General features: G+C 40.3%; 1 protein-coding gene across 1 annotated transcript; it reads left to right on the top strand.

The window, feature by feature from the left end:
• Window positions 1-22,284, top strand: LOC308139292 (GDNF family receptor alpha-4-like; the record flags this gene model as incomplete). The annotated part of the gene is made up of 8 exons (XM_080508689.1): window positions 1-55; window positions 10,664-10,930; window positions 11,015-11,107; window positions 11,197-11,566; window positions 16,219-16,328; window positions 16,791-16,925; window positions 18,653-18,789; window positions 21,775-22,284. 8 exons carry the CDS (start codon window positions 1-3, stop codon window positions 21,973-21,975), a joined length of 1,368 nt encoding a protein of 455 aa, XP_080364815.1. The 3' UTR covers window positions 21,976-22,284.
• Window positions 22,285-23,245: the final 961 nt, after the last annotated feature.

Below are 23,245 nucleotides of genomic sequence, written 5' to 3'. Positions count from 1 at the left end.
ATGTCACCGGACAGGATGCTGATCATTGGACTCCTGCTCAATGTCTTCTCTCATGGTAAGGAGCAGCCTCCCCAGTTGGGTTTTCTCGTTTGTTTCTTGTCTCTTTTGTTAGAGATGCCTCCTTTTTGCAATACGCACAACTTGGGAACTAACTGGTGCATTCAATCTCGGTTCCTCATCCATATGGATGACATAAATTGTTGTAGTGATTCTAAATCCCAAAAGAGCAGATACACTGCATAACAACCTCAATATAAATCCTCCAAAAGTGGAACAAAGTCTTCTCTTTAACTCTCTTTAACTCAAATTAAAAGTGCTTTTAAAAGTATGAAACTTAGATGAAGACAAAAAAATGTGAATATACATTACTCATGTCCAGGTTTGTATTAAACCTGTGAGCCATAAAATATGTCCATGGAAGCAGTATAATATCCATTAGAGCAGCGGCAGTTTTATATTTTACATGTGGATGACATCATGGGTTCATGTCTGCTATTGCAGCCTTGGACTCATTCCAGAGAGAGCTGATCTGTTCTCCCAGGTATTGATATTGGTGTCCCAGATTATGGAAATATCTCACACCAACTGTTAAACTGAAAGGCTTTCTGCTCTACAGCATACATGAAAGGCACATTAAGAGTTGATGAAGGATTGAATTGAAGAGGCGACACTGATAACTTCATGACAGCAACATGAGGGAGCAGTTTCATGGTGTCAGTGTGTTATTAGTCTTTGCCGCACGTAAAATGAGAAAAGACCCATTTGTGAGATGAGTCTGGAGTCTTCTCCCACCATGAATGCACATATTAAGCTTCTGTCAAATGAATTCTGATGATTGAAGAGAATTTTCTGGCTGCAAGTAGATAAGACGCCTCCCTGTGGGGCATAAAGCTTGCTGGCTTGCTGGTCTGTGATTATTGGTATTGAGTTTTATCGGTCCTAATAATTTCTCATTTGAAGTGATCTCCAGTGTTGTGGTTGTTTACGGGTCATGTAACTTGAGCTATTGTTTACACAGGGCATATAAGATTGCCTTTACGCAATAAACAACTCCTTCACCCAAGGGTGGAAATTACACGTCATCGATGGGGGTGTACAATAAAAAGAAAAAAAATTACAGCACAGTTATTTTTGAGTCTGCCAGAGACTTGATCCCTCTACTTTATAAATATAGCTTTATAAGTCATATTGTGGATATTATGAGTACAAGTACTTTCATTAATTGTTGTTATTCAAATTGTAAAATTACATACTCTCCTTGAAATATATATTGATGGAACAGTTATTTGTTTTTCTAAGGATGAGGAAACCAACCAGACAATTTCTCACATGACATCTGGCCCCCACTACCCTCAACCTGATCATCACTGCAGAAATACATGCAAATACTGTAATTGTGATTGTGTCGGTGGTACAGAAGGTGTCGGCTCCTCCGCACCCAGGGGAATTCAGATGATAATGTCAGGTGAGGGCACCCATTAGAGATTAGTATCATGAAATGATTAACGCTTTCTTGTGAATGTCAAACCTTTCAAGCACTCAGTATAGAGGGAGGTGGGGTGGGGTGGGGGGGTGGGGGGTGGGGGTGAAACCCACCTGCCAAGCACTTTGGTGAAATCACACCAGGAAAAGCAGTTATTTTCCGGTGCTAATTAATCGAGATCTGAATCATTACACATGCAAATGAGATAGTCTGTCATGTTGTTGAGTTCTGCCATTACACCTGATTGCCAGAGAAAATATTGGGTTTAAATTTTGGTAAAGTGCATCATTAAAAAAAAAAAAAAGAAATCAGACCACGATCTGGATTTGCAGCATATTCTGGTTTTTATTCTTTTTGTTTATATAGTATTATTACCTGCCAAGGTGTATGGGTTCTGTATCAATGAAGTTGACCCCTGAACTGTATTCGACAATGTTTTTTCTACTTTGTAATATTTCTGACCTTGTACATCTCTATGACCTCCACAGTTGTGGCAGGATCGGTGGAAGTAAACAGCAGTCAGCCGAATGTGTTTTTTGTCGACGTATACAGACTACAGATGTGAAACAACGTTCCACATCTGCATCAGGACCTTCTATGTTTACACAAACTATCACGTACTATGACCTTGATAACGCATAATATTACTAAGCTGAGGAGCCATTTACCTAACCTAATATTTTGCAGGTTTATCTACATTTGTTTGTTTCCAAACTTAGAAAAATAATCTATGAAATAAGGCAATATATGTCTTTAACAGAGGAATGACAGTTTAACTCAGGTGATACATACATACATTTCAATCTGCTCTCATGGGGTCAGAGCAGAAGAGAGTATGATAGACTTAAGTAGCAGAGTGTGATAAAACCCTAGACCTTTAGTATTTATGTTTTCATCCTTTCTCCATACATTATGGATTTCATGCCAATTTATATTTCGTCAGTAACAATTCAGCAATCTTGTACTGCTCCTTACTTACCAGTCTGCCTTCTTTGTAATTAAAAAATGCATCGAATGAATTTTGGCTCATATGTTTGACAACAGCATTGTTCATTATTCACTGCTTCAAAATGTCACTGGACCATAACACAATCCCATTTTCACTTCATAAACAGTATTGAACACTACTACCGAACACAAAATGACAGCAATAAGAAGAAGCCGTAACTGTAGACCACCTTTCAGTTCAAAGTGCCCCATTAGAAATATGAATACCCAAATTAGAATGTAAGGGGAAAATTTATTAATTAAAAGGTAGAAAAAAAATCGAGAGACAACAAAATACTAAAATGAAAGAAAAAAAATGCATTGATTCCAAAAAAAGGACCATATATAAAAGCTTTTTGATACATTGGCTGGACGTATGCTTGATCTGTATGGTGCTTAGCCTCAAATATGTCACAGATCATTCATATTTTTCCCATATTTCCAAGGTAAATGCAATCTATTGAGTTGGGAGACGACGATATGCATTGCTAAAGCACAGAGGAGAAAAAAACGAACTGTTTAGGTTGCCTTGATCTGTGTCAAGCCGCGGTGCCATGCACTATTTTCCCTAATTCTAGAGATCCTGCAAAAACAGCACATATCTCAAAATGTACAACTGCTGTTTAATCATACAGCCTGTGAAATATGTGGATGTTGTAGCCACATGTCTTTTGAAGGGATCATTTGAGCATTCGGGAGTTGTTGCCAGTTATATCTATAGTAAGCAAGCTATTGCTGAATGACATTTCACCTCACTTTGACCCTTCGCTGCCAGGCCCCTGCAGATTACTGCTGAATTCCCAGTACAGACTGCAACCGCTGATTGAGTGCTGCTATTTCGGTACCTCATTTAGTGGATGTGATTGAGCCCTAAGAGTGTTGTCATAAATTTATTAGAGCTCATTTTCAGCCTGTGTGGTGCAACAGAGGGTCTTAGGAGGAGCAACATAGACATAGTTGAGCAGTTTCTGTTTGACTCTTTGACCTCACCTGCATCTCTCTCTCTCTCTCTCTCTCTCTCTCTCTCTCTCTCTCTCTCTCTCTCTCTCTCTCTCTCTCTCTCTCTCTCTCTCTCTCTCTCTCTCTCTCTCTCTCTCTCTCTCTCTCTCTCTCTCTCTCTCTCTCTCTCTCTCTCTCTCTCTCTCTCTCTCTCTCTCTCTCTCTCTCTCTCTCTCTCTCTCTCTCTCTCTCTCTCTCTCTCTCTCTCTCTCTCTCTCTCTCTCTCTCTCTCTCTCTCTCTCTCTCTCTCTCTCTCGTTTCGGAGAGTCACACACAAATACGAAATTGGAAGCACGCCCGCTGAATATTACTACAACACAAACACACTTTCTATTGAGTCATTTTATATCCAGAAAATCTTTTCATTAAAGTGATAACATCAAGAGCACTGTGGGCCCCAATGACACCTGAGTGCTCAATGTCAAGCTGAAAGTGTTCAAAAATGTTTCTTGAATGTGGATTTGCATCAGTTATGTGTCGATGCCGGTTATCCTCCTTCTGTTTGTGTGTGCTCTGCATCTTGATTGTCGCTCGCTCACTCTTGATGGCACAAACAAAAACCCGCAGCCTGATGGAAACTGTCGACACGCGTGTGTCGCTGTCTGGCCAAGAAATTATTTGAAATTGAAATTTAGGGCTGCATCGGGCAGCAGAAGGCAGAGGACCGAAAAATCCACACGGCTGTAGACACACGGACTGGCTGATGCAGCACCTGATGCGTTTTACCTGTAGTGCAGCGGAGGGATGTTGCCTGCGTGATGCGGCTGCACAATCCACAGGCACAGCTCATTAAATAAAACATCATCCCTGTACCAGAGGCGCCAAGCAAACATCGAACCAAGACATGAAGTGGTAATTCATGTACACATGTGCTGTGCTGACCTTTGGATTTGTGAAGCCTCACCACTTCCTTTTAAAACTTGTAGATTATATTCAACAATTACCTGACATGAAGCTCTGATGATGAGAACAGTTATCACCTCGGTTATTCCTGACTGTATCTCATTGGAGGCTGCCGAGCACCTGCACATCACCCGTGGCCCGACGCCGCCTGTAAGGGGTCTGCTCATAAAAGCTGTTGAAAGCAAGTGCTGCCGTGCTGGGCTTTCCAAACAACACACTCAAACAGAGATCCTATCTTGTTAGCGTGCACAACCAGCGGCTTAATCAATGACGCGACCTGCCTTGGCATGCCTGCCACTTTCGGTCAATTCTGTGAAAAGGTGCTTGAAAGTTTGATCTGCAATCAAATTTGCAGAAAGAAGTTTGCGGAGGATCAGATTTTTTTTTCTCCCTTTTTTTTTGAGATTGTGCAGTATGTGTTTTCCACACAGATGATGGTTGATGGTGTTATTGCTGCCATCTGTGTGAAAAGACCTGCGTGAGACTCTCCAAAAAGATGTGCGTACAGAGTGGAGAGTTTTGGTAAATATTGAAGGCAGAGGTTGAATAAAAAAAAAAAAAAATACATCACCAAGTGCAGCAATAAGGTGGGACTGAAGAAGACGAAGTGACAATAGTGGGAGCAGAACTGCATGAGGTTGTATAAACACGTGTAGACGAATGACAAATTCAATGGAAACCTGAATACATGAGTGGGAGTGTATTGAATGCAGATGCTTAAGCACACATGCCCCGCTCGATACCATCCAATCATACTCTGTGGCTTGTATAAAAATGTTGTTCGAACCCAGTTGAGTTTTGGATCAAGATCAAGAAAAACATGGTTCATTATTAGGAGAGAGATGTATGGCGCTTCAGTTATAAAAAATAAATGCCATCTGGCTCTTGAATCAATATTAACATAGACCAAAGTGAAATATTTTAGGCTGACGTCAATTGTTAGGGTCCGATATTGTGATTGCCTGCACACATGTCGTGCCCGTAATTATTGCTCTTGAGTGTGTGAGCCATAATTACAAACATAGGAGCCATTCCTCCTCTCCTGACTCAGATTTCAATGCATGTGAACTCGGGTGCTGTTTTCTGATCCAGGCCAAAGTTGTCACTTTTGCACAAAAATACAACAATGAGGATCACTTCTTGCACTGAGATCCAATTTTAAACCCACATCCCTGCAGATGCAAACACACACACAGACGCACATATGTTATATTCAATGTCACACATCAAGGAAACTGCTATTGTTCCTTAAAGAGTGTTTACAGCATGTAGGAAAGGCTTGCACTGTGGTGGGGCTCAGTCTGTTCTCTGAATGCCTCCAGGTGGTGCATTGAGTGAAAATCGTTGCTCGGGATTGAGTTCAGTTTCCTGAGCATCCCCCATATGCAAATTACACACAACTGAAAAATCAGTCCCCCATAAAATCCACCAGAATCAAAGTAGTACTGCTTCAACAAGAGTAACCCGCTTGACTCTGGTTGCCCAGACCTGTGCCAGCATTCTTCTCTCAATAAAGAGAATATGAACGAATTGTAAAGCACATTTCTAATCTCAATAGAAAGTTCAGTGTTAAAAGAAGGTGCACTGAGAGGTGAAACTGACAAAAATTAGAGTTCAGCAGAAATGACTGTGTCCACAAGCGGCCTTGTACACCTTAATCAGCACTGATAACTATCTCTGTCCTTCCTGTGGAAACACCTCCGTCTATTTTCACAGGAAGAGTCCTCAAATCACACTGTGGTCGGTCAAATTCAGGTGTACTCAGCAATAAGCCAGCTAGAAAAAAAAAAAAAAAAATCACTTTTTTGTTTTAAATGATTCAGTGCAATGTAATAGTACAAAATGATGCAGCTGTTGAATTGTTTTGTTTCTGTGTTTTCAGTTGCTCATTTTTGCTGGGTTATTGTTATTGTCTATTATGACTTAGAACAAGTTCTGTATTGTTCCCCATTTTCTCCCATTTAGTAGTCCCACATTTTTTTCTGGGTGGTCTCCTGAGGTTAATTAGCGTGTTAATCTTCATACTGACTCACTCACTCTGGCTGGTTTTTGTGACAATACAGACGTACTGTGTTCACATGTCATTGCTCTGTGGGAGAAAACATACAGGGAGAAGTTGCACACTTCACTCAGAATCAAAGTAGGGATATTCTCACCGAGTTGGGAGGCACAACCACCCCACCAATATGCACATTCCTGTAGGTTTGATGTGATTTTGAGTTGTTGGAAAAAATCCATTTGAACTTCACTTTATTCCATTAATTGTCTCTACCTGTTTGCTCCAAACCTCAATAGTCTGGAGGCTGGAGAGAGAAACACAAACAATGCAAGCAAGCATACAGAGAGTTCAGAGTCACAAATTAATAACCATTCCTTCTGATTATAGAAAGAAGATGGAGACTTGAAAGAAAATCTGATGACACAAAACTTAGTTTAATCACTCGTGTCATTGTTTCTGTTAATACACGTTTGCCCATTAGTGAACGAGCATGCGCACGCACGCACAGACACACACCATATTTAAGAGGGATACATCAGACCAGTATGTTCCCCATGTCCCCAAAGTCACATGTGGCGTGTGTGGTTTCATGTGCATGGCGTTAACCTTCATCAGTTTTGCCTCACAAATTCTATTAATCATCCCAGTGAGAAATCAATAGAGTGCATTATGCCTCACATATCACAGTAATTCATCTCAAATTCACTTTCCTTCCCTTTTTTTTCTCTTTAAAAACATATTCCCCATGCTCAGACCAACAACTCTCCTCACCAGGGCTTTTACTTCAGTAATTTGTTGCATAGCAAACTGCATAATGTGGGCCCAAAGCTTCTTTATCATCATGACATTAAATAATGTTCGAGTTATTTAAATATTTCTGAGCTGTCTGCTGGACAAGATTTAACAGAGCTGCTCTGTCCTGCATATAGGTTTTTGTTATCAGTGCAGGCGTAGACGCGTGTGTGGCTGTGTTTTGTGTCTGAGTGTGTGTGTATGTGTCTGTGTGTGTGTGTGCATGAGTTAGCATCGCAAAAGACTCTCGGAAACTAAAAACTGCTGATAGGCTCTCTTTATCAATGGTAGGCCTAAGGGAGCAAACACTGAGAAGAAATAATGAACAAACCGTTTGCTGCCCAAACAGGAGATTACATGATGCCTGTTTAAATTGCAGAAAAACACTGTGGGATTTAATACTTTGGTGTAATTATCAGGGTATCATGATGCACAGATAGGCAGACAGACAGGTAATCATCACCTTCATGGAGCTTGGGCGAGCTTCCACTGTGAATATGACTCATTGCCCTGTGTGTTACCATTTTTCCCAACGCTCCCCCCTGCAGAGTCCCTGCAGTGGCTTTGGAAGTATTCCTGCAGCAGCGATGAAGCGTAGCTTCTGTTTATGATATGTCTCATCCCAAAGTGAGACGCGGACCTCATGTGGCGCGTGAGATTGCAGAACATGCAGCAGCAGAATTGGATTGCAGCCGCACTTTGTGCCGCCAGTCAGCAGGGGCTTAATCGAAGTGCGAGACCATTCTAACACAATGCTGCTCGTATTTGTATACGAGCTTGTGTGATGAATAATGTACTGAAGCGTAAGTACACGTGAGAATACAATAGGTGCAGCTATTTGTTAACAGGCAGGCATTAAATTCGAACAAGAAAATCTGCTCAATTTATTCTCACCACTACTACACATTTTTTTTTTTTTTGCCTGCCCGCCTGCTGTTTTTAAAAGTAAAAAATGACAGGATATCAAAATTTAACTAGATGAAATGGGGAAAAGTGTTTATATATTGCCTACCCAAGCTATTTTCAGCATTTCTGTGGATAAAGTATAATTTGTGGGAACAATTATGAGGCACATTTGAGAAAATTAATTTTTCTGAAATGCTCCGGGGCTTTCAGTTTTCTTCTCCTCTCCCTCAGGCTGCCCCTGGCCTTCCTGCATTATATTTTTCACGGGACAGCAATCAGCAATATGAAATGATTTGTAGTTTTTCACATCCAGTTATTCCGGACCCCACGTTGACAATCAAATTTGCCTAAAAGTCTAATTATCATGGACCAACGTGGGTTGTTTTCTTGCTGTAATGTAATGTTGGGTGATGGGCGGAACATTTGGAAAGATGGAATTTTATTGGATTAATGTCTGTAGGCTGACAGCCGCTGTAAATCTTCAGTATCCTCCAGCTAGATATTTTGTAGGGGTACCATCTACTGAGGCTTTTGACAGATAAAAACTATTTTCCTTCAGACTGTATATCGAAGAGGGAAAACATCCTCACGGTGGACATTGGAGGTGACTCACTGTCTGAATTCGGTATCCAGGTTGAGTCTTTGTGTGAAAGAAATATTGGGTGCAGAAATATTGGTTGCTTCGCTGGGATGTGCCGAGTTGTGCTGAATAAATTGGTTTTTGTTTCTGGCATCACATGTGGAGACAGAGCCTGACGCTGGTGAAAAGCTTTTTTCCTAATGGAGGAGACTCTGCTGCAAAAGGTTTTGCCCCTAGCTGTTGATGTGTATTACAATAAAAACAACAGTGTTTTTATACAGGGCTTCCATGAGCATATATACATGCAGATGCTAAGTATATCTCATGGAAAAGCACCACATTTGCTTTTTTCTTTACATATTTTGTCATTCTTTTCAATAAGGTCTGCATGTTTGCTGGTTGCAATGGTTTTTGGTGTTTTGTAAAACCACAGTAGTCATGTAATGTCATGTGGTTTTTCATTCTGGAAGATTTCTCTTGCTTTCAGTTCATACACTTGTATAACCTCAGGTGTTAAACAGTATAATCTTTTGATGCATGAAAAAATAAAAAGACTGCTTGACTTTTTCTCGTCTCTTAGGCATAATGTGTTTCTCCGTTTTGTTCAGCAGCTTCTAATTGACCAATCTCCATATTTGGTGAAGCTTTTCTTCCTGCCTGGACTCTTTGCTTTTGGAAAACATCCCTTTCTCTCATTCAGATGAAAGCTATTTTGCTAATAATCTGTGAAATGGTGACCTCTTTATTCGAACATATGTTCACATACTGACAGTGTGTCCATTTCCAAACAGATTTTAACCAGGATGTAGCATAGCCTTCCATTCTCTTGTAAAACACATCTCACAACTGAACTTTGTTCTATTCAGAGAAGTTTTGACTGATCTGGATGAATATGTGGGATTTTGTTCTGTTTCACAACACATTTCATTACACATAACTGCCTCTATTGGTGTTTATTTGTTTGAAAAACAACTTCTTTTCAGCAAGGAGCTGTGAAAGCAATTTTGAGGTGTGACATTTCGTATGCGACAATCTAAAAAAGGTTTAATGTGTTCACTGTGATATTTTTGGAAAAATCTGACATTAATTAAACAGAAGACTCTGTCTTGAAATTACACATTGGAACAATGTCAGCAGTAATGTTGCCCTTAATTGTATGAATCTTGGTGTGTAGAAAGTTAATTAACGGGATGAACAATGGAAATAAATAGTCATGTCTTTCAAGTGGAAGTCCTACAGTGTAATCTTACAACATATATTAAAATGGATGTTAAAATGAAAAAAATGTTTTTATTTTTAATATTTTGTATAATGCTTTTACTTAAATGCTTAAGTGAAATCAACAATTAAACAGAGTGATTAACAACAACACCTGATTTGCAGACAAACCATGTTTGAAACGTGACAATTCGGCAACACAAAATCATAAAATGTCTCTAAAATTGTAGCAAAGCATGTGCGGAGCCAACTTACCCAGCAGCAGTGTGGTGAGCGATAAGAAAGATTAGGCCGATGGTTGGATCTGGCTCTCATTGTACCACATTGTGAGGTGATGCAGCTGGAGCATTTGTAGGAGCTGCGATGGACACGTACTGGAGCTCCCGGTGTCAGTATATACGCAGAGGCTGTGAAAAATTAAAATACAGTGCTCTGATAAAAAAATACACGCTGTCAGAGTGTGCATGAAAACATTAAGTAAAAGGTTAACTAGGACTCCCAAGGAGAAGATGAAGAAATAATTATGGAATAATCAGGACCACAGCACAACCCTGTGGTGTTGTTTAATTATTCTCGGGACTCGCTCCTTTCTTGTGGGAGCCCTGGGGTTTTGCCCACGTTGCCACTCTATTACACGCGTGTGTTTTCTATTTAATCTTCCTGGTTGGGTGTAAAAGTAACCCGCGCTGCAGCGGAGAGTCACTTTGCCCCGTTGGTTTAGTCAAAGCTTATTTATTTAGCCTGTTGAGTTGGTGGGATCATAAACGATTTACTATCCATTTGCCATTGCCTCCAGGTAGCATGCCAGCATCAGCATCCTTAGACTGCCTGGTGGCGGAGCAGGGCTGCATTCAGGAGCAGTCCTGCATGGTCATCTACCGTCTTCTGGAGTACTGCGCGGCCGAGGAGGCCGTGTCTCCGCTCGGCTCTGACGCCCGTATGGAGTGCCTGGAGGCCCAGCACTCCTTGCAGCATTATCGCCCACTTCAAGTTTGCAAATGTCAACGTGGCTCTCGCAGGGAGGAACACTGCCTCAGGGTCTACTGGACTGTACGGTTTGCAGGTAGGTTAAAGCAGAAGGATCTGTGTGTGCAGAGAGGCTTTGACTTCCCACCTTCCCAATGTGTTATTGTGCTTGTTGTTTCAGCCTACGATGAATATGACGTTTCTCCATATGAAGAACTGAAGCTCAATCTGGTCAGGAGCTTAGAAATGTCACATATGGCCTCCATCATGGCAGGTAAGCTTTAACGTCGTAAATGAAGGAAAGACCATATTTTGTGTGTTGTGGTAGACAGTACTGTTTTCATACCGAACTCTTCCACGCAGCTTCCTCGCTCTCCGTGGACGGCCAAAACCAGTGTCTGAAGGCTGCACAGGACTGTGGCCTGTATGAGAAATGTGGCTCCCTGCGGTCAGAATATGTTGTGGCCTGCACGAAGCGGGCGACAGTCTCTGACAACAGCTGTAACCGCCAGAAATGCCACAAAGCCCTGCGACGCTTCCTGGAGCGTGTGCCAGAGGAGTACAGCTTTGCTCTGCTCTTCTGTCCCTGCTCGGACACTCTGTGTGGAGAGCGCAGGAGGAAGACCATCGTCCCATCGTGCTCCTACGAAGAAAATGTGCGAGGAGAGGAAAAAGCGGGCAAGCCCAACTGCCTGAGCCTGCAGAACTACTGCTCCAGAGACGAGCTCTGTAGGTAAGGTGGCTGTTGGAGTGTATTATTGACAATTTCTGACATTTATTTATTTATTTACAATTTGTTGCTTGAATTTTAATTTACATGCAAAAGAGTGAAAGGTTCCAAGCCCACCCATCAGTACCATTTTAAATAGATAGACAGTCACACACATCGGCACCTACAAGCAATTCAGAAGCGCAAATGAACATTAAATAGGTGTTTGGGGCCTTTGTGCCTGGAGAAGTCCCATGCACAAGGAGAACATGCGACATGTCTCTTTGTAGCATAAATTCATGCTTTCATACTTTTTTTTTCTAAACAACAACGACAAACAAATATAAGTATGAAACAGGAATGCTTGCATTTAACCCTGTATATGCCGCTGGGAAATGGAGAAGTTCGACTCTGTTCAGTGTTTATTACTTTTCATGGTCAGTCTTTAAAAATACAATTAATGTTACTTATATACAATAAAAGTTATTTGTAAAACTGACCTAAATGACATTTTGATTCATAACTTACAGAAAATAAATAAATAAATATAATTTTCAATGTAATGAATATAGTAATGAATGTATTCCTATAAGCAGTAGTTGTAGTACTAGCATTAGTAGTAGTAGTAGAAAAAGGTATTTTTTTTCTGTACTTGTTATTAACCTTTAGCTGTTACTTTTAAAGAAGCAAAAAAAAAGTAGATGTGATCATTTATTGTCACTTTCCCCAAAGGAGGTTAAAAAAAAGCCCCATTGGCCCTAAAAATGCAGATTTATGTGAGTTGAAATTTTAAAGGATGAAAGTAGGTGAGTGAAATTCCAAACCTGAATACAAATTCAAAAAAGCACAAAGCCAACATTCAATTCCCTAAAAAAGTAGTAATTCCACTGTCAGTGTTTGCTACGTGTGAATTTCACCTCTGGTTAGTAATGACATCTTTCAAATAAAATGCAACTTGTTCCTTGGGATAATAACTTGCATTCGATTTAATGGGCTGTATTTGCAAAGCTTGTCACGCATTTAAAAATGTCCGCACTACTATAAAATACACTACTCACTATTTGAATGTACGCACTTCATCTAATTCATGAACTAATGATATTGAGAAGAAACAACAAATGAACAGAGATAAACAACTAACATGCATACGGGAGCAAACAGCTCTCACGAAGCTAATCTAATGTTTATTTAGGGCTGAGAATGCATCCCAGGCCTTTTGGATAATTGTAGCATTACAGGCAGTTGATTCAGTATTAATGAGGCGTTTGTGACACATGTTTCCTGCAGTGCTCATGAAGTAGGCCATGTCAACATGGCTTCCCCTACATTATCGATGAGTCCGGGATATTCGAATGATTTTAATCTGAGTATAGGATTGTACATATTCATACTTACACATTTTAAAAGCTTCAGATGTATCATAGTGTACTTTGCCATAGAATCACCTTTACTTTCATTGCTGGATCAAGTAATTCTAATCCTATTCCAGTAGTACAAAAAAGAAAGATGTGCTGGGGCGAGACTAATGAAATACATTTTCTAGTTGATTAGAGAACATTGGAAATGAACACTCGTGCTGTTCAACTGGTGGTGGTGGTGTTCCTCCTCACACTCATTGATAATGCAGCAATGCACCAGAAAAACAGTGAGGAGGACCACTCACTGATGTAAACAACTCAGATGTCAAAAATTATCATTGTAAATGAGTCATGAGCAAGGACATGTACTCAGTGCCTCCGTTAGATTTTCCAGTTTCTTTCTGCCTGATAGTGATATGTCTAAGCTCAATGATTCATCTCAGTGGAAGGACATCCAGTGAAATATAACATTCAACTTACTTGCATAACTTATGGCTTTTACTCATTTTGTTAGCTGAAAGGTCAAGTTTGGTTATAGCATGAATGTCTCCTTTCTCCAGCAAGAGTTGGGGGAATATGTTTCAAGGCTCGGTGTGGGTGAAATCTTCACATGGATAATGGATTTATGCCTGGAGTATTTTTCTTTTATTAGTTCAGAGCTGCAGCACATCTTTATAGCAGTAGCAGTTTTTTTTTTTTTAACTGGGAAGAGTTTTGTTTGTACTCCACTGATTGTTCAAAAATGTACAAAACAGTTCATCTGTAATAAAAAGAAAACATTATACATGTAATCTATGATCAACTGAAAAACACTTTAAAGAATTATTTTAAACTTACAGTAATTCAATACACACCCCAATGACTGCATTACTAGTTACAGGTTTAAAGCAACACCAGACAAATGTTTCTATTTTTCTGCATGCACGTGAACCATGCATGCAGAAGAGTGTGGGAACAGATTTAATGCATTGATTGTGTCAAAATGCACTGTTCCATGTATCTGCTTTGTGATTACAGATTAATCCTTGAATCAATTCAGCAGAAAATGAAAAAATACCTATTTTTTTTCTTCACTGAGAGGCACATGTTTAATAGATAAACACCTGAAGCTCCGGGCTATTTTTCCCAATGTAGACATGAAAAAGCAAACAGAAAAGTAGTCGGTTACAGCCCAACAGTTGAGAGAACAAATAGAACAACTCGAGGCTTTGTGGATGAGAAACACTTGAGAAAATGTTGACAAACAGCAGGTCTCTCTCTGCCCATGTCTGCAGGTTGGAGTGTGCTCTGAAAAACTATTTCAGATTGAAAATCAGCTTTAACACTTCTACGGCGAAGAGCGATTGTCGTCTAAAAACTGCCAACGACATCAAATTAAGCATTGTGTTCATACTTTTCAGACAAACTAGTAAAAGTATGAAACCTGTCCAGTTTTGATTCATCGGAGACTCAGTGTTTCAAAAAATAAAATCAGCTGAATGGGTCATTTTCCATGTGGAATTGGCATGAATTGCAGGTTTTGTTCCGATGACTCAGTTGTCAAGTCGAAAGCAGTTTAAAACTTGTGTGAGTTGGAATTTTTAGATGCCAACACCAAAGTAACTCGGGCTTCACCTCCTCCAATGCAGCGACAGTTAACAGACTGAGACAAACCACTATTTGTACTTCAGCACATTTCGTCTCAGATAAAGTTGACTAAAATGCTGTTAAGTTCCGAGTTCAAGAGGTAAATATCTTTGGATTACTTTACTAAAACAACTACTTTACAGTTGTTTTTCTTTGGACTTGGCAATACATTTAATCGATTAACAGACCTAGTTATTCGTAAAGACGTTATCCTTTTATAAACTTCATGGATTTAGAATTTTTTATGATTCAAATGGAAACGAGTCAAAGTGCTAAATAAAATTACATGTTTGGTGGCATTTTGCATTGCCTTAAATCCCATAAGTATTATATAATTGTATATGTTCAGCACTGCATATCCCATTCCCTGCTCACAACCTTTCGTATGTACTACCCTGACAACCAGGGCTATTTTTGTAGATTTAAAAAAAAAAAAAAAAAAACCTCCTGAACTAAATTTATACACTGGGTCCAGCGGTCAAAACAACTAAAGCTCCTACGATGGTTCTCGTATAAAAACTCTATAGTCAAAATGCATGTTAATTAGGACTAAGCAGATGAAAATATCTAAAAAAAAACAACATTTTGAGTCTGCCAAAGCAGTCGCTGCTTTAATGTCTGTGATGCCCTCCTAATAATGGCAGACATCCCGAATGGCTTCAAATATGGTCCGACAGTCAAGAGTTTAAACCAGGAACAATGAGTCAACTTCTCCTCAGTCATATCACGAGAAACACGGCAGCTTCGCTGAATAAATACTGATATTTGAGGAGGTAAAAGTGCTAAATCACCGCCAGAGGTTGAGGGGCAGAGGGGACGGTTCGAAGGGCCACCCCGAGTCAGATAAAAAGAACGAAGGACCCAGACAGCCATTAAAAATTCATAGTAAAAGAACCGAGAGGAAAAACTCCAGACACTGGATCTCTGTGATACCTTAAAATTTCATGCCTCTATGATTTTGCGTGTTGGAGGTTAGAGTTCCAGGGAGAGCGTTAACACCCCCCATGCTACAATGAATGGGGAGGTCTTGGAGTTTCGGTGCCACTTTATACAATTAGCTGCCAGTTCAAATAAAGCTGTGCATCGTAAACGTTCTGGATTATGCTGGAGAGGAAGAGGTTAGAGTGGCACACTAACAACCCATGCATACAAACGCAATATGAACTCAAAGGTCTCCTCAAAAGGTACATTTTTACAGCTATGGTAAATCTGTGAGAGAAATCGAAGCTCTGATCAAATCAAGTGAAGCAGTAAGTTTGAATGAAATTTCAGATTCAATGTGTTGCTGTCAATTTCTCGCTCAAAACAGACCTTAGTCATTCTTAGAGATGGTTTATTATTGTTTTTCAGTGGGAATTTTGTTGTAGGGTTTTCTAAGAAGTTGGTGAAAACCATTTGATGATTCACCCAATTTGTTGGTTTCAAAACTTCACCATATTGGCACAGTAATTATTGTTGATTAACAATTGTTATTGTTGAAACTGCATGGGCTGAAGTTCTGTAATAATACTTCTCGTTCCCTCCTTAGTGTTTTGTGCTCCTCCTACCTTGTTGTTTGTGTTGCTTTTGTTGTTTTGATTGAGTGGCAACCTGAAATGCTGTCTTAAAATTGTCAAATGAATTTATTTTCTCTTTGCTGACATGGTTTTCTCTCCTGTGCTTCCACCATGTGTGTGCATGTGTGTATTTCAGATCCCGATTTGCTGATTTTCAACACAACTGCCAGCCCTCCCCTCTGTCTGCCTCTGGCTGTATGCGCGAGAGCAGAGCCATGTGCCTGAAGGCCTACGCTGGACTCATAGGTGAGATGGAGGAAAACAAATTAAAGAGCTAAGAAAGGCTGAGGGCCACTCACAGGACCTGTTATCGGCAGGTGTCAAACAGCAAGATTCCAGCCTATACAAGGTCCATTTGGTGGTACAAAGTAACTCTGCGGGGTTTCACAAATGGTCCACTGGCAAAGTTGCCGCTCTGGGAATGTGCACAGGTACATATGACTCCGAGCCATGTTTGCAGTAGCTCCAAAAAAGAAAAAGAAAATAACACAGGGATATCGTTTAATATGATTTTCTTCAATTTCTCACACTGAAAAAGTAATTTTCCTTCACCTGTGAACTGGGGGATGGAGGATCCACAGGGCATCTGACATTGTTGGTAGAAGGACACTTTCTTGATGTCGATTTGTGTGATGAAATTAAAAACGTATTTACTTTAATGGAAGTTTCCATTTCTTTCTTTCTTTCTTTCTTTCTGTCTGTATCCAGGGACTATCATGACTCCCAACTATGTGAGCAACAGCAGTACAGAGGTGTCCCAGTGGTGCACGTGTGAGGGCAGCGGGAATGAGCTGCAGGGCTGCCAGCGCATCCTGCACATGTTTAGCACCAACACATGTCTGCGTGAGTACACTGGTGTCCAACGGTGACCACTTCAGAGCGGCTGGTTTTTTTCTTTTCTTCTTTGCACCATACAATCCACACTACTACTTCAAGTCACGACTTGAACAATTTCCATACAAAACCCTTTCATCTACATTTTTGTTCCAAAATCAATTCACTTATTTAACACACGTTAAAAGAGTCTGTCATTACATACATTTGTTCACAAAAATTTTCAGTGTTATTTTCATATTATGATCTGAAATGTAATGTAATGTCTCACACCTGTGCATCTAATGTAATGATTTCTTTCAGAAGTAAATCTTTTTGCAGTGCAGTGAAGTGCAGGTTGAAACTAACGAATGCAATTCCAGGACTATTTCAAAAAACTTGTTCTTTCTGTCTTTGTTTTTCTAAGTTAAAACGTCAGTAAATGTGTAATCAGTGCATGTGTTGTGGGGTCATTTATAGTGTATTCACTGGTGTTGAACATTTAAGTTGCAAAATAACCAAACAACATACAAATGTGTCCAAACGTTCTACCAAACTCCTCAAATTCACAGTAATTAACTTATACGCAAAAAATCTTCCTGTCAAAAAATGACAAAAGAAATATTACCTTTCGGCTGTGAAATGTGAGTATTCGCCAAAGTTACGTTGAGGTGTTGATCAAAGTGAGCATTTTATAATGTGCATTAATGCAGCATTCAAATGAGGAGAGCTGTATTGCATGATGGAGAGGGTGAAGCGTTGAACCGTAATGTTTTCTTATAAATAAATGAACGCGAGAGACATTTTCCCAGGTGTGCGGCTGGCTGCCAAATGTGAAGAGGATTTTCTAAGCTCCGCAGAGTCAATGAAATCAAATCTGATTGAAACTAAATTAATCTTGTCTTGTTAAATAAACAAGAAGGGGTGAAGGAGTCTCAAAAGCTCAATTGCTTCAATGCACAGTTACAACAAAGTGTTTTCACAAACCGATTTTTGTGTCGGAACTTTGCAGTTATTTGTCCTAATGGTTAAAGGATAATGATAAAGGGAAATTAACAGAGATTGCCTGAATAAAGCACACAAAAGTAGTAATAAATATCTGTACTTTGACTTCACTGGAAAATCATTGGTGAAGTTTTAATTCTTTTTTTCTTTTATATATAATTACCCCCCCTTAAATCTGAAAAGTAACTTAACAACATCTGGACAGGCAATCAGCCAGTTCCTGCAGCAGATGTGGTAAAAGTTTCCTCCATGTCTCAGGTGACATCCACAGCAGACTATTAACAAGCCGGATTTAACATGGATTTTACCCTTATCGCCCTGTAGTTCAGCAATATTTATTAAGTCGAAAAGACATCTTTACACTCATCCTCTGTAGCCACCAAACCCAAGTTAGAGTTGTAAATGAAAACCCCCGGCTTGATTCTAGGAATGGCTGTGGGTCCTCCTCTCCTAAGTCAGAAGATTTCAGGGGTTAATTACATTCCATCCTGTGGGAGTTAACAAAGTTTTGTTCAAATTCTATGTTCCTCCATCCAAAGTCAACCAAAGTGTGGATCAAGGTTGAAGATGTGACCTAAATACAAGTAGTGTTCTTACCAACATACTAAGACTTTCACATTTTGTCGATTCCTGCTCAGTCTCTGTGGAGTTGGTGGCTCCAGAAAGTCACAGAAAATACTTTTTGGTGAAGCTTCAAAAATGAATAATGATGTGAACCTAATGAACATGGCTCCCTGCCGTTTGTGTTTCAGGCAATGCCATCAGCTCCATGGGAGTCTCCGCACCTCCTCCGGTGGAAAACACTCCCGTGCCAGCTTCTCAGCCCACCCCGCGCGTCTTCCAGGAGAGGGTCCATGGCGCCGTTAACACGCTCCCCGAATTCAACAGTGTGAGTGTATTTGCCACTTCCACATGGTCTTACCATATGTTACATGCTTGGTACAGGTTCAGCTGAAGAAGTGGTGGACTGTGTATCAGGTTGTAACGCCTACGTTTCACCCGGGATAGCAGCAATGAGCTGTGCCCGGTAGCTCCCTGTATAACCTCAGAATATTGCCTCCCCCCCCGCCCCTCCCTGCTCCCACCACTACTTTCTCATTGTGGCTGAGGATTAGCCGTAGGTGTTTGCAACATTAAACTCAACCCTTACTGTTAATATTCATGTATGCACACCCATCTGCTCCATATTCCCCATTCTCTCACTTTAATCCCCCCTCATTTCACATTTCCTTCTTCATCCTACAGCAAAGAAGCCCTCCCAGGACATCCTCATACACAGTTAACAAACAGGATCCATCTGCACCGTGTTTGAATTATGTCAGAGAAACAGGCTTTCATGAGTAATTACCTGAACATGTAAAACAAAAACATCTATAGCTTTGCTCCGTTTGATTTTAAGTCTGAAAACTAATCCAACGTGCCAAAAAAAAAATACTGAAAAGCATTCAAAAGAAAACTGACGTACCAGGAGAAATAGGTTCTCCCTTAGTTATGATGTCAGTGAAAAGTTTGGATGGATTGCAGACAGATCTCAAATAAAGGCTACATTTGTTTTTTTCAATATGTCCTCACTGCCATCGAAGAATCAACTCGAAATATGTCCAATTTTAAACTATAGGGCAAAACTGAAAAGATTGCCTTATATTAAAGCTGGGGTGTAAACCTGTATGGAAAAATACAACTTATCATCATGTGTGGTTGAAGGTTTTAAATAGTGTTGCACCTCTGGTCACATGGTGTACGGTGGTATGATGGTGAGTGTGATTCCCTGTTTTGTTTTGTCAATATCCTCAACAATGGTGCACGAACACATCCTGCAGTGAGCTGCCCTGACCTGCTGCTGAAGGATGTACCAGTAGGAGCACGGCCACTGCTGAGACATTACTGCTTTTGGCTGTGCAAGCAATTAAAATGTTTCCCAGTCGCTCACACTGACTGGATTTTTACAGTTTTATTTTATGAGTTTTGGATGGATTTCAGCACAAACTGATAAACCCTGATCATTTGCCGTTAGGTGTTTCTTCTATGGTTCATAAATGATATATAATGAGTTGTCTGATCTGTCCCAAATTCACCCTCCTTCATGAGTAAGTGACCTCAAACATACGCCACAGTTTCAAACAACTACCCTCGGTGACAAAAGGAAGAAGGACATCAGTAAGAGTTGGTTTGGCATCCAAGAGCCTTGATCTTAACTCGAGTCAGTGTGGGACTGCAGCAGGAAGACACAGATGTCACTGATAAAAAAACAACTAAACAAACAGAGAAAAGGGTCTATAAGTTGACATGAACTACGTACCTGCCAAGTCCTGTGAAAACAGGAGTGAAAGTTTACCTCAGAGGACTGCTGCTGTTTGACTCTTTGTGGGTGTGTGAGTGTTTACTGCACTTTGCCACAACTTTCAAAGTCTGAGAGCGTCCCTTGTTCTTAAAACTTCTGCAGATTTTCCAGACACTGGTTCACCAGTTGGGTCAAAACAATTTTTTACAACCAGATACAGAAAGTTGTAGATTAATTAAGGCCCCCTTCAATATTGTTTTTTTTAAATGTCATGTTTATCTAGAATAAAAAAGCTGCTGCATTTTGGATCCGTCACAGAGCAAGTCTGTTATTATTCTCATAACCTTCACATAATATGTAATTAATGTTTCAAAGAAGAAGAATGGTTGTGTTATTGGCTTTTTTTAAAATTATTATTTAACCACTTGTAAAGTACTTACTGAGCCTTGATATATCTCAGTATTTCCATATATACAACAAAAAGTGGCTCCAGGTTTTGTTTTTGTATGTACTGGTATTTGGTTGCAGAGAAACTAATGCAACACGACATATGAACAGTTACTGAAGCTTAGTTCCCGATTATAGTTACTTGTTGCCTGAAAAGCAGACCAGTTGTTTCATTAGTTACTGAAAATGAAACTAATCTTTACTTGTGAAAGTCACAACCCCGAGTTCGGCCTGTCTCAATCAAGTTCACATTGCTGTACTAAGGTAATGCTGTGATGCATTAGCTGAGCTGTCAGCACGCTGTGGGTTGGACTAATGACCGATTCAGCTGAAGTTACATTAGTTAATGTTGTAGATGCTCTTTCAGCTGTGTTTTACTTAGAATTATAATTTTATGAATTAATAGGAATGGGAGGAAACGACAACAAAACAGCTGAGATAAACTAGCATGCCGACAGCTCTCTTGAATGTGAGTTAACGTTTCATATCGCTGCTATTATATCACAGATACTGTGGGTAGAGGCTAATATTAGAGGTTTTTTTTTTCACAGAGAGAGGTCAAACGTGTTGGTGAGCTGGGGAGTTAGTTTAGTATAAATAAATGAGGTTTTCCTCCTCCAGTGTCAGTGTCAGGTATACATAGCCTTTACACTGGATGTTTCAGCAGCATATATCTATTATTTCAGTTGAATGCATTCGTTTTGGGCCAAGCAACTATTAGATGGATGTTGGTATCGATTTGAACTTTAGCCAATGGATATTGTTCTGACAGTTACAGTTACTATAAATCCCTGTCAGTCATCACCTTCCTGTGTGGTGCTGCTATTTCCAAAGAGTTTTTTTCTATTCACCAACAATATTAAAGCCTTCATTGTATTGCATATAAGTCATTAAGAAGATTCACCTCTAAAAACGTTTTTTTTTTTCTTTTTGTCAACTTTTGATATAATCTGTGCTTTTCTTTCTGATATGAGCCTTCTGCTTGTTTTGGCTGTTGCTTCAGGATATTTTCACATGTACTTTAGAATCCTGTAGTAATGTGCACTTTCTCCCCTCTCCCTCCTGCGGATCACTCCTCCACGCTTCACCACTCCTGTTAATTGAAAGAATCACTCTTTCCATGTTTTTTTTTTCCTTCCCCTACAGATGGAGGACAGTGAGGAAGAGGAACCGGAGGAAGAAGCGAGCGACGAATTTAACGTCATCCCGCCGTATTCAGAGAAGGACTCTAACATTGAATCCGGCGCTCGGGGGAGTCAGCGGGGAGCAGCAGGCCGAGTGCTACCTGTGTTGCCATTACTGCTGCTGCCTGCATTAATTCTGGACTGGGCGTGTTGGAGTTACTGAAGCCCTCACCTCATTCTCCACTTACATTTTACACTCACCGGCGCTGTCAAATCCATCTCACTGCTCCGAACGCAACACAGAGGACAGCTGTAAAAAAAAAAAAAGTAAATGTAAATGCCCTTATTTTAAATGCTTTCATTTTTTTTTTTCCTTTTATATCCCGACTTTATTTTACCATTCTGTCTGTGCTCTCGAGCTTCAGCATGTCAGTATCCTGCACTATCGACTGTGTCTTTTGCTTGAGTCGTCTCTTATGAAAGGAGGCGAACAACGTGAGCAGATACACGAGTGCACGGGTGAATTGAGAAGTGCTGTCTGGGCAAATACTCTATCTGGAGACCGCTTCACGCTCAAAGTACACCCCCCCCCCCTTTTTAACAAGAAGCACATCGCCCAAGGCCACATACACTATACGTGCTCCCAAAAACCATAACCAGCCCACTCCACTGCAACCAGGCATGAGCACGGCTTTTGATTTCTATTTCATGACTCATGTCACATCCGTTTCTCTGCTGCCCCTTCGGCTCTTCCTCTCCTGCCTTCATTCTGTGGTCGAGTAAGATAATCCACTTTGCAACAAGCTAATAAGAAACCGCACCGCACGTAAGCTGCTTTCTGCCATTAACAAAAAAAAAAAAGAAAGAAAGAAAAGCACTGACGCTTTTTTGTTTAAGAAGTGATAAGATGCAAAGTTTTGTGTTGTCACATCATGTGTGGCTTGTTTCTCACTTTTTCTGTCCTCCCCTCGGAAAACAAGACAGCAAAAGTCATCCTGCTTATGTTAACATGCAACTTTGCATTATCCCGACCACCAGCAGCAGAAGCAGCGGAGGATTCCACCACGGGCAAAAGTAATAAGATAAAAAATTTTACAGTGCAAATGATGAGGAGAGAAAAGCAACATAAGCAATTACAGCACAATTCAAATTGCTCAGCACGCAGGGAAAAGTCTCGAGTAAGGCTCAGGGGAGGAAAAAGCCAATTTACTGCTGTCATACCCTCTCACTTTTTCCGTCCTTAGGAGATGTGTTTTTAGTGCTCCTTCCACGTCATGTACTTTAGATGTTGTGAGAGCGAGATGCAGCGATAGGGACGGACACAGGAGGCTGTAACGCCTGCTGGCTGCTCTGATCATTGAGCAACACATTGAGCCATTCTCTCTGCCTGAAATATCTTTTGCTGATGTTAATGATTTTTCCCCTCTTACGGCTCATTTTGCTGTGAAATTATACCGCTGCAGGGATGTAGGTAAAGAGAAGTATAGTCCAGT

This window comes from Blennius ocellaris (genome assembly GCF_963422515.1).
Source record: "Blennius ocellaris genome assembly, chromosome: 14".
In the NCBI taxonomy this organism is placed as follows: Eukaryota; Metazoa; Chordata; class Actinopteri; order Blenniiformes; family Blenniidae; genus Blennius; species Blennius ocellaris.
This window is presented reverse-complemented; position numbering and strand designations above follow the sequence as displayed.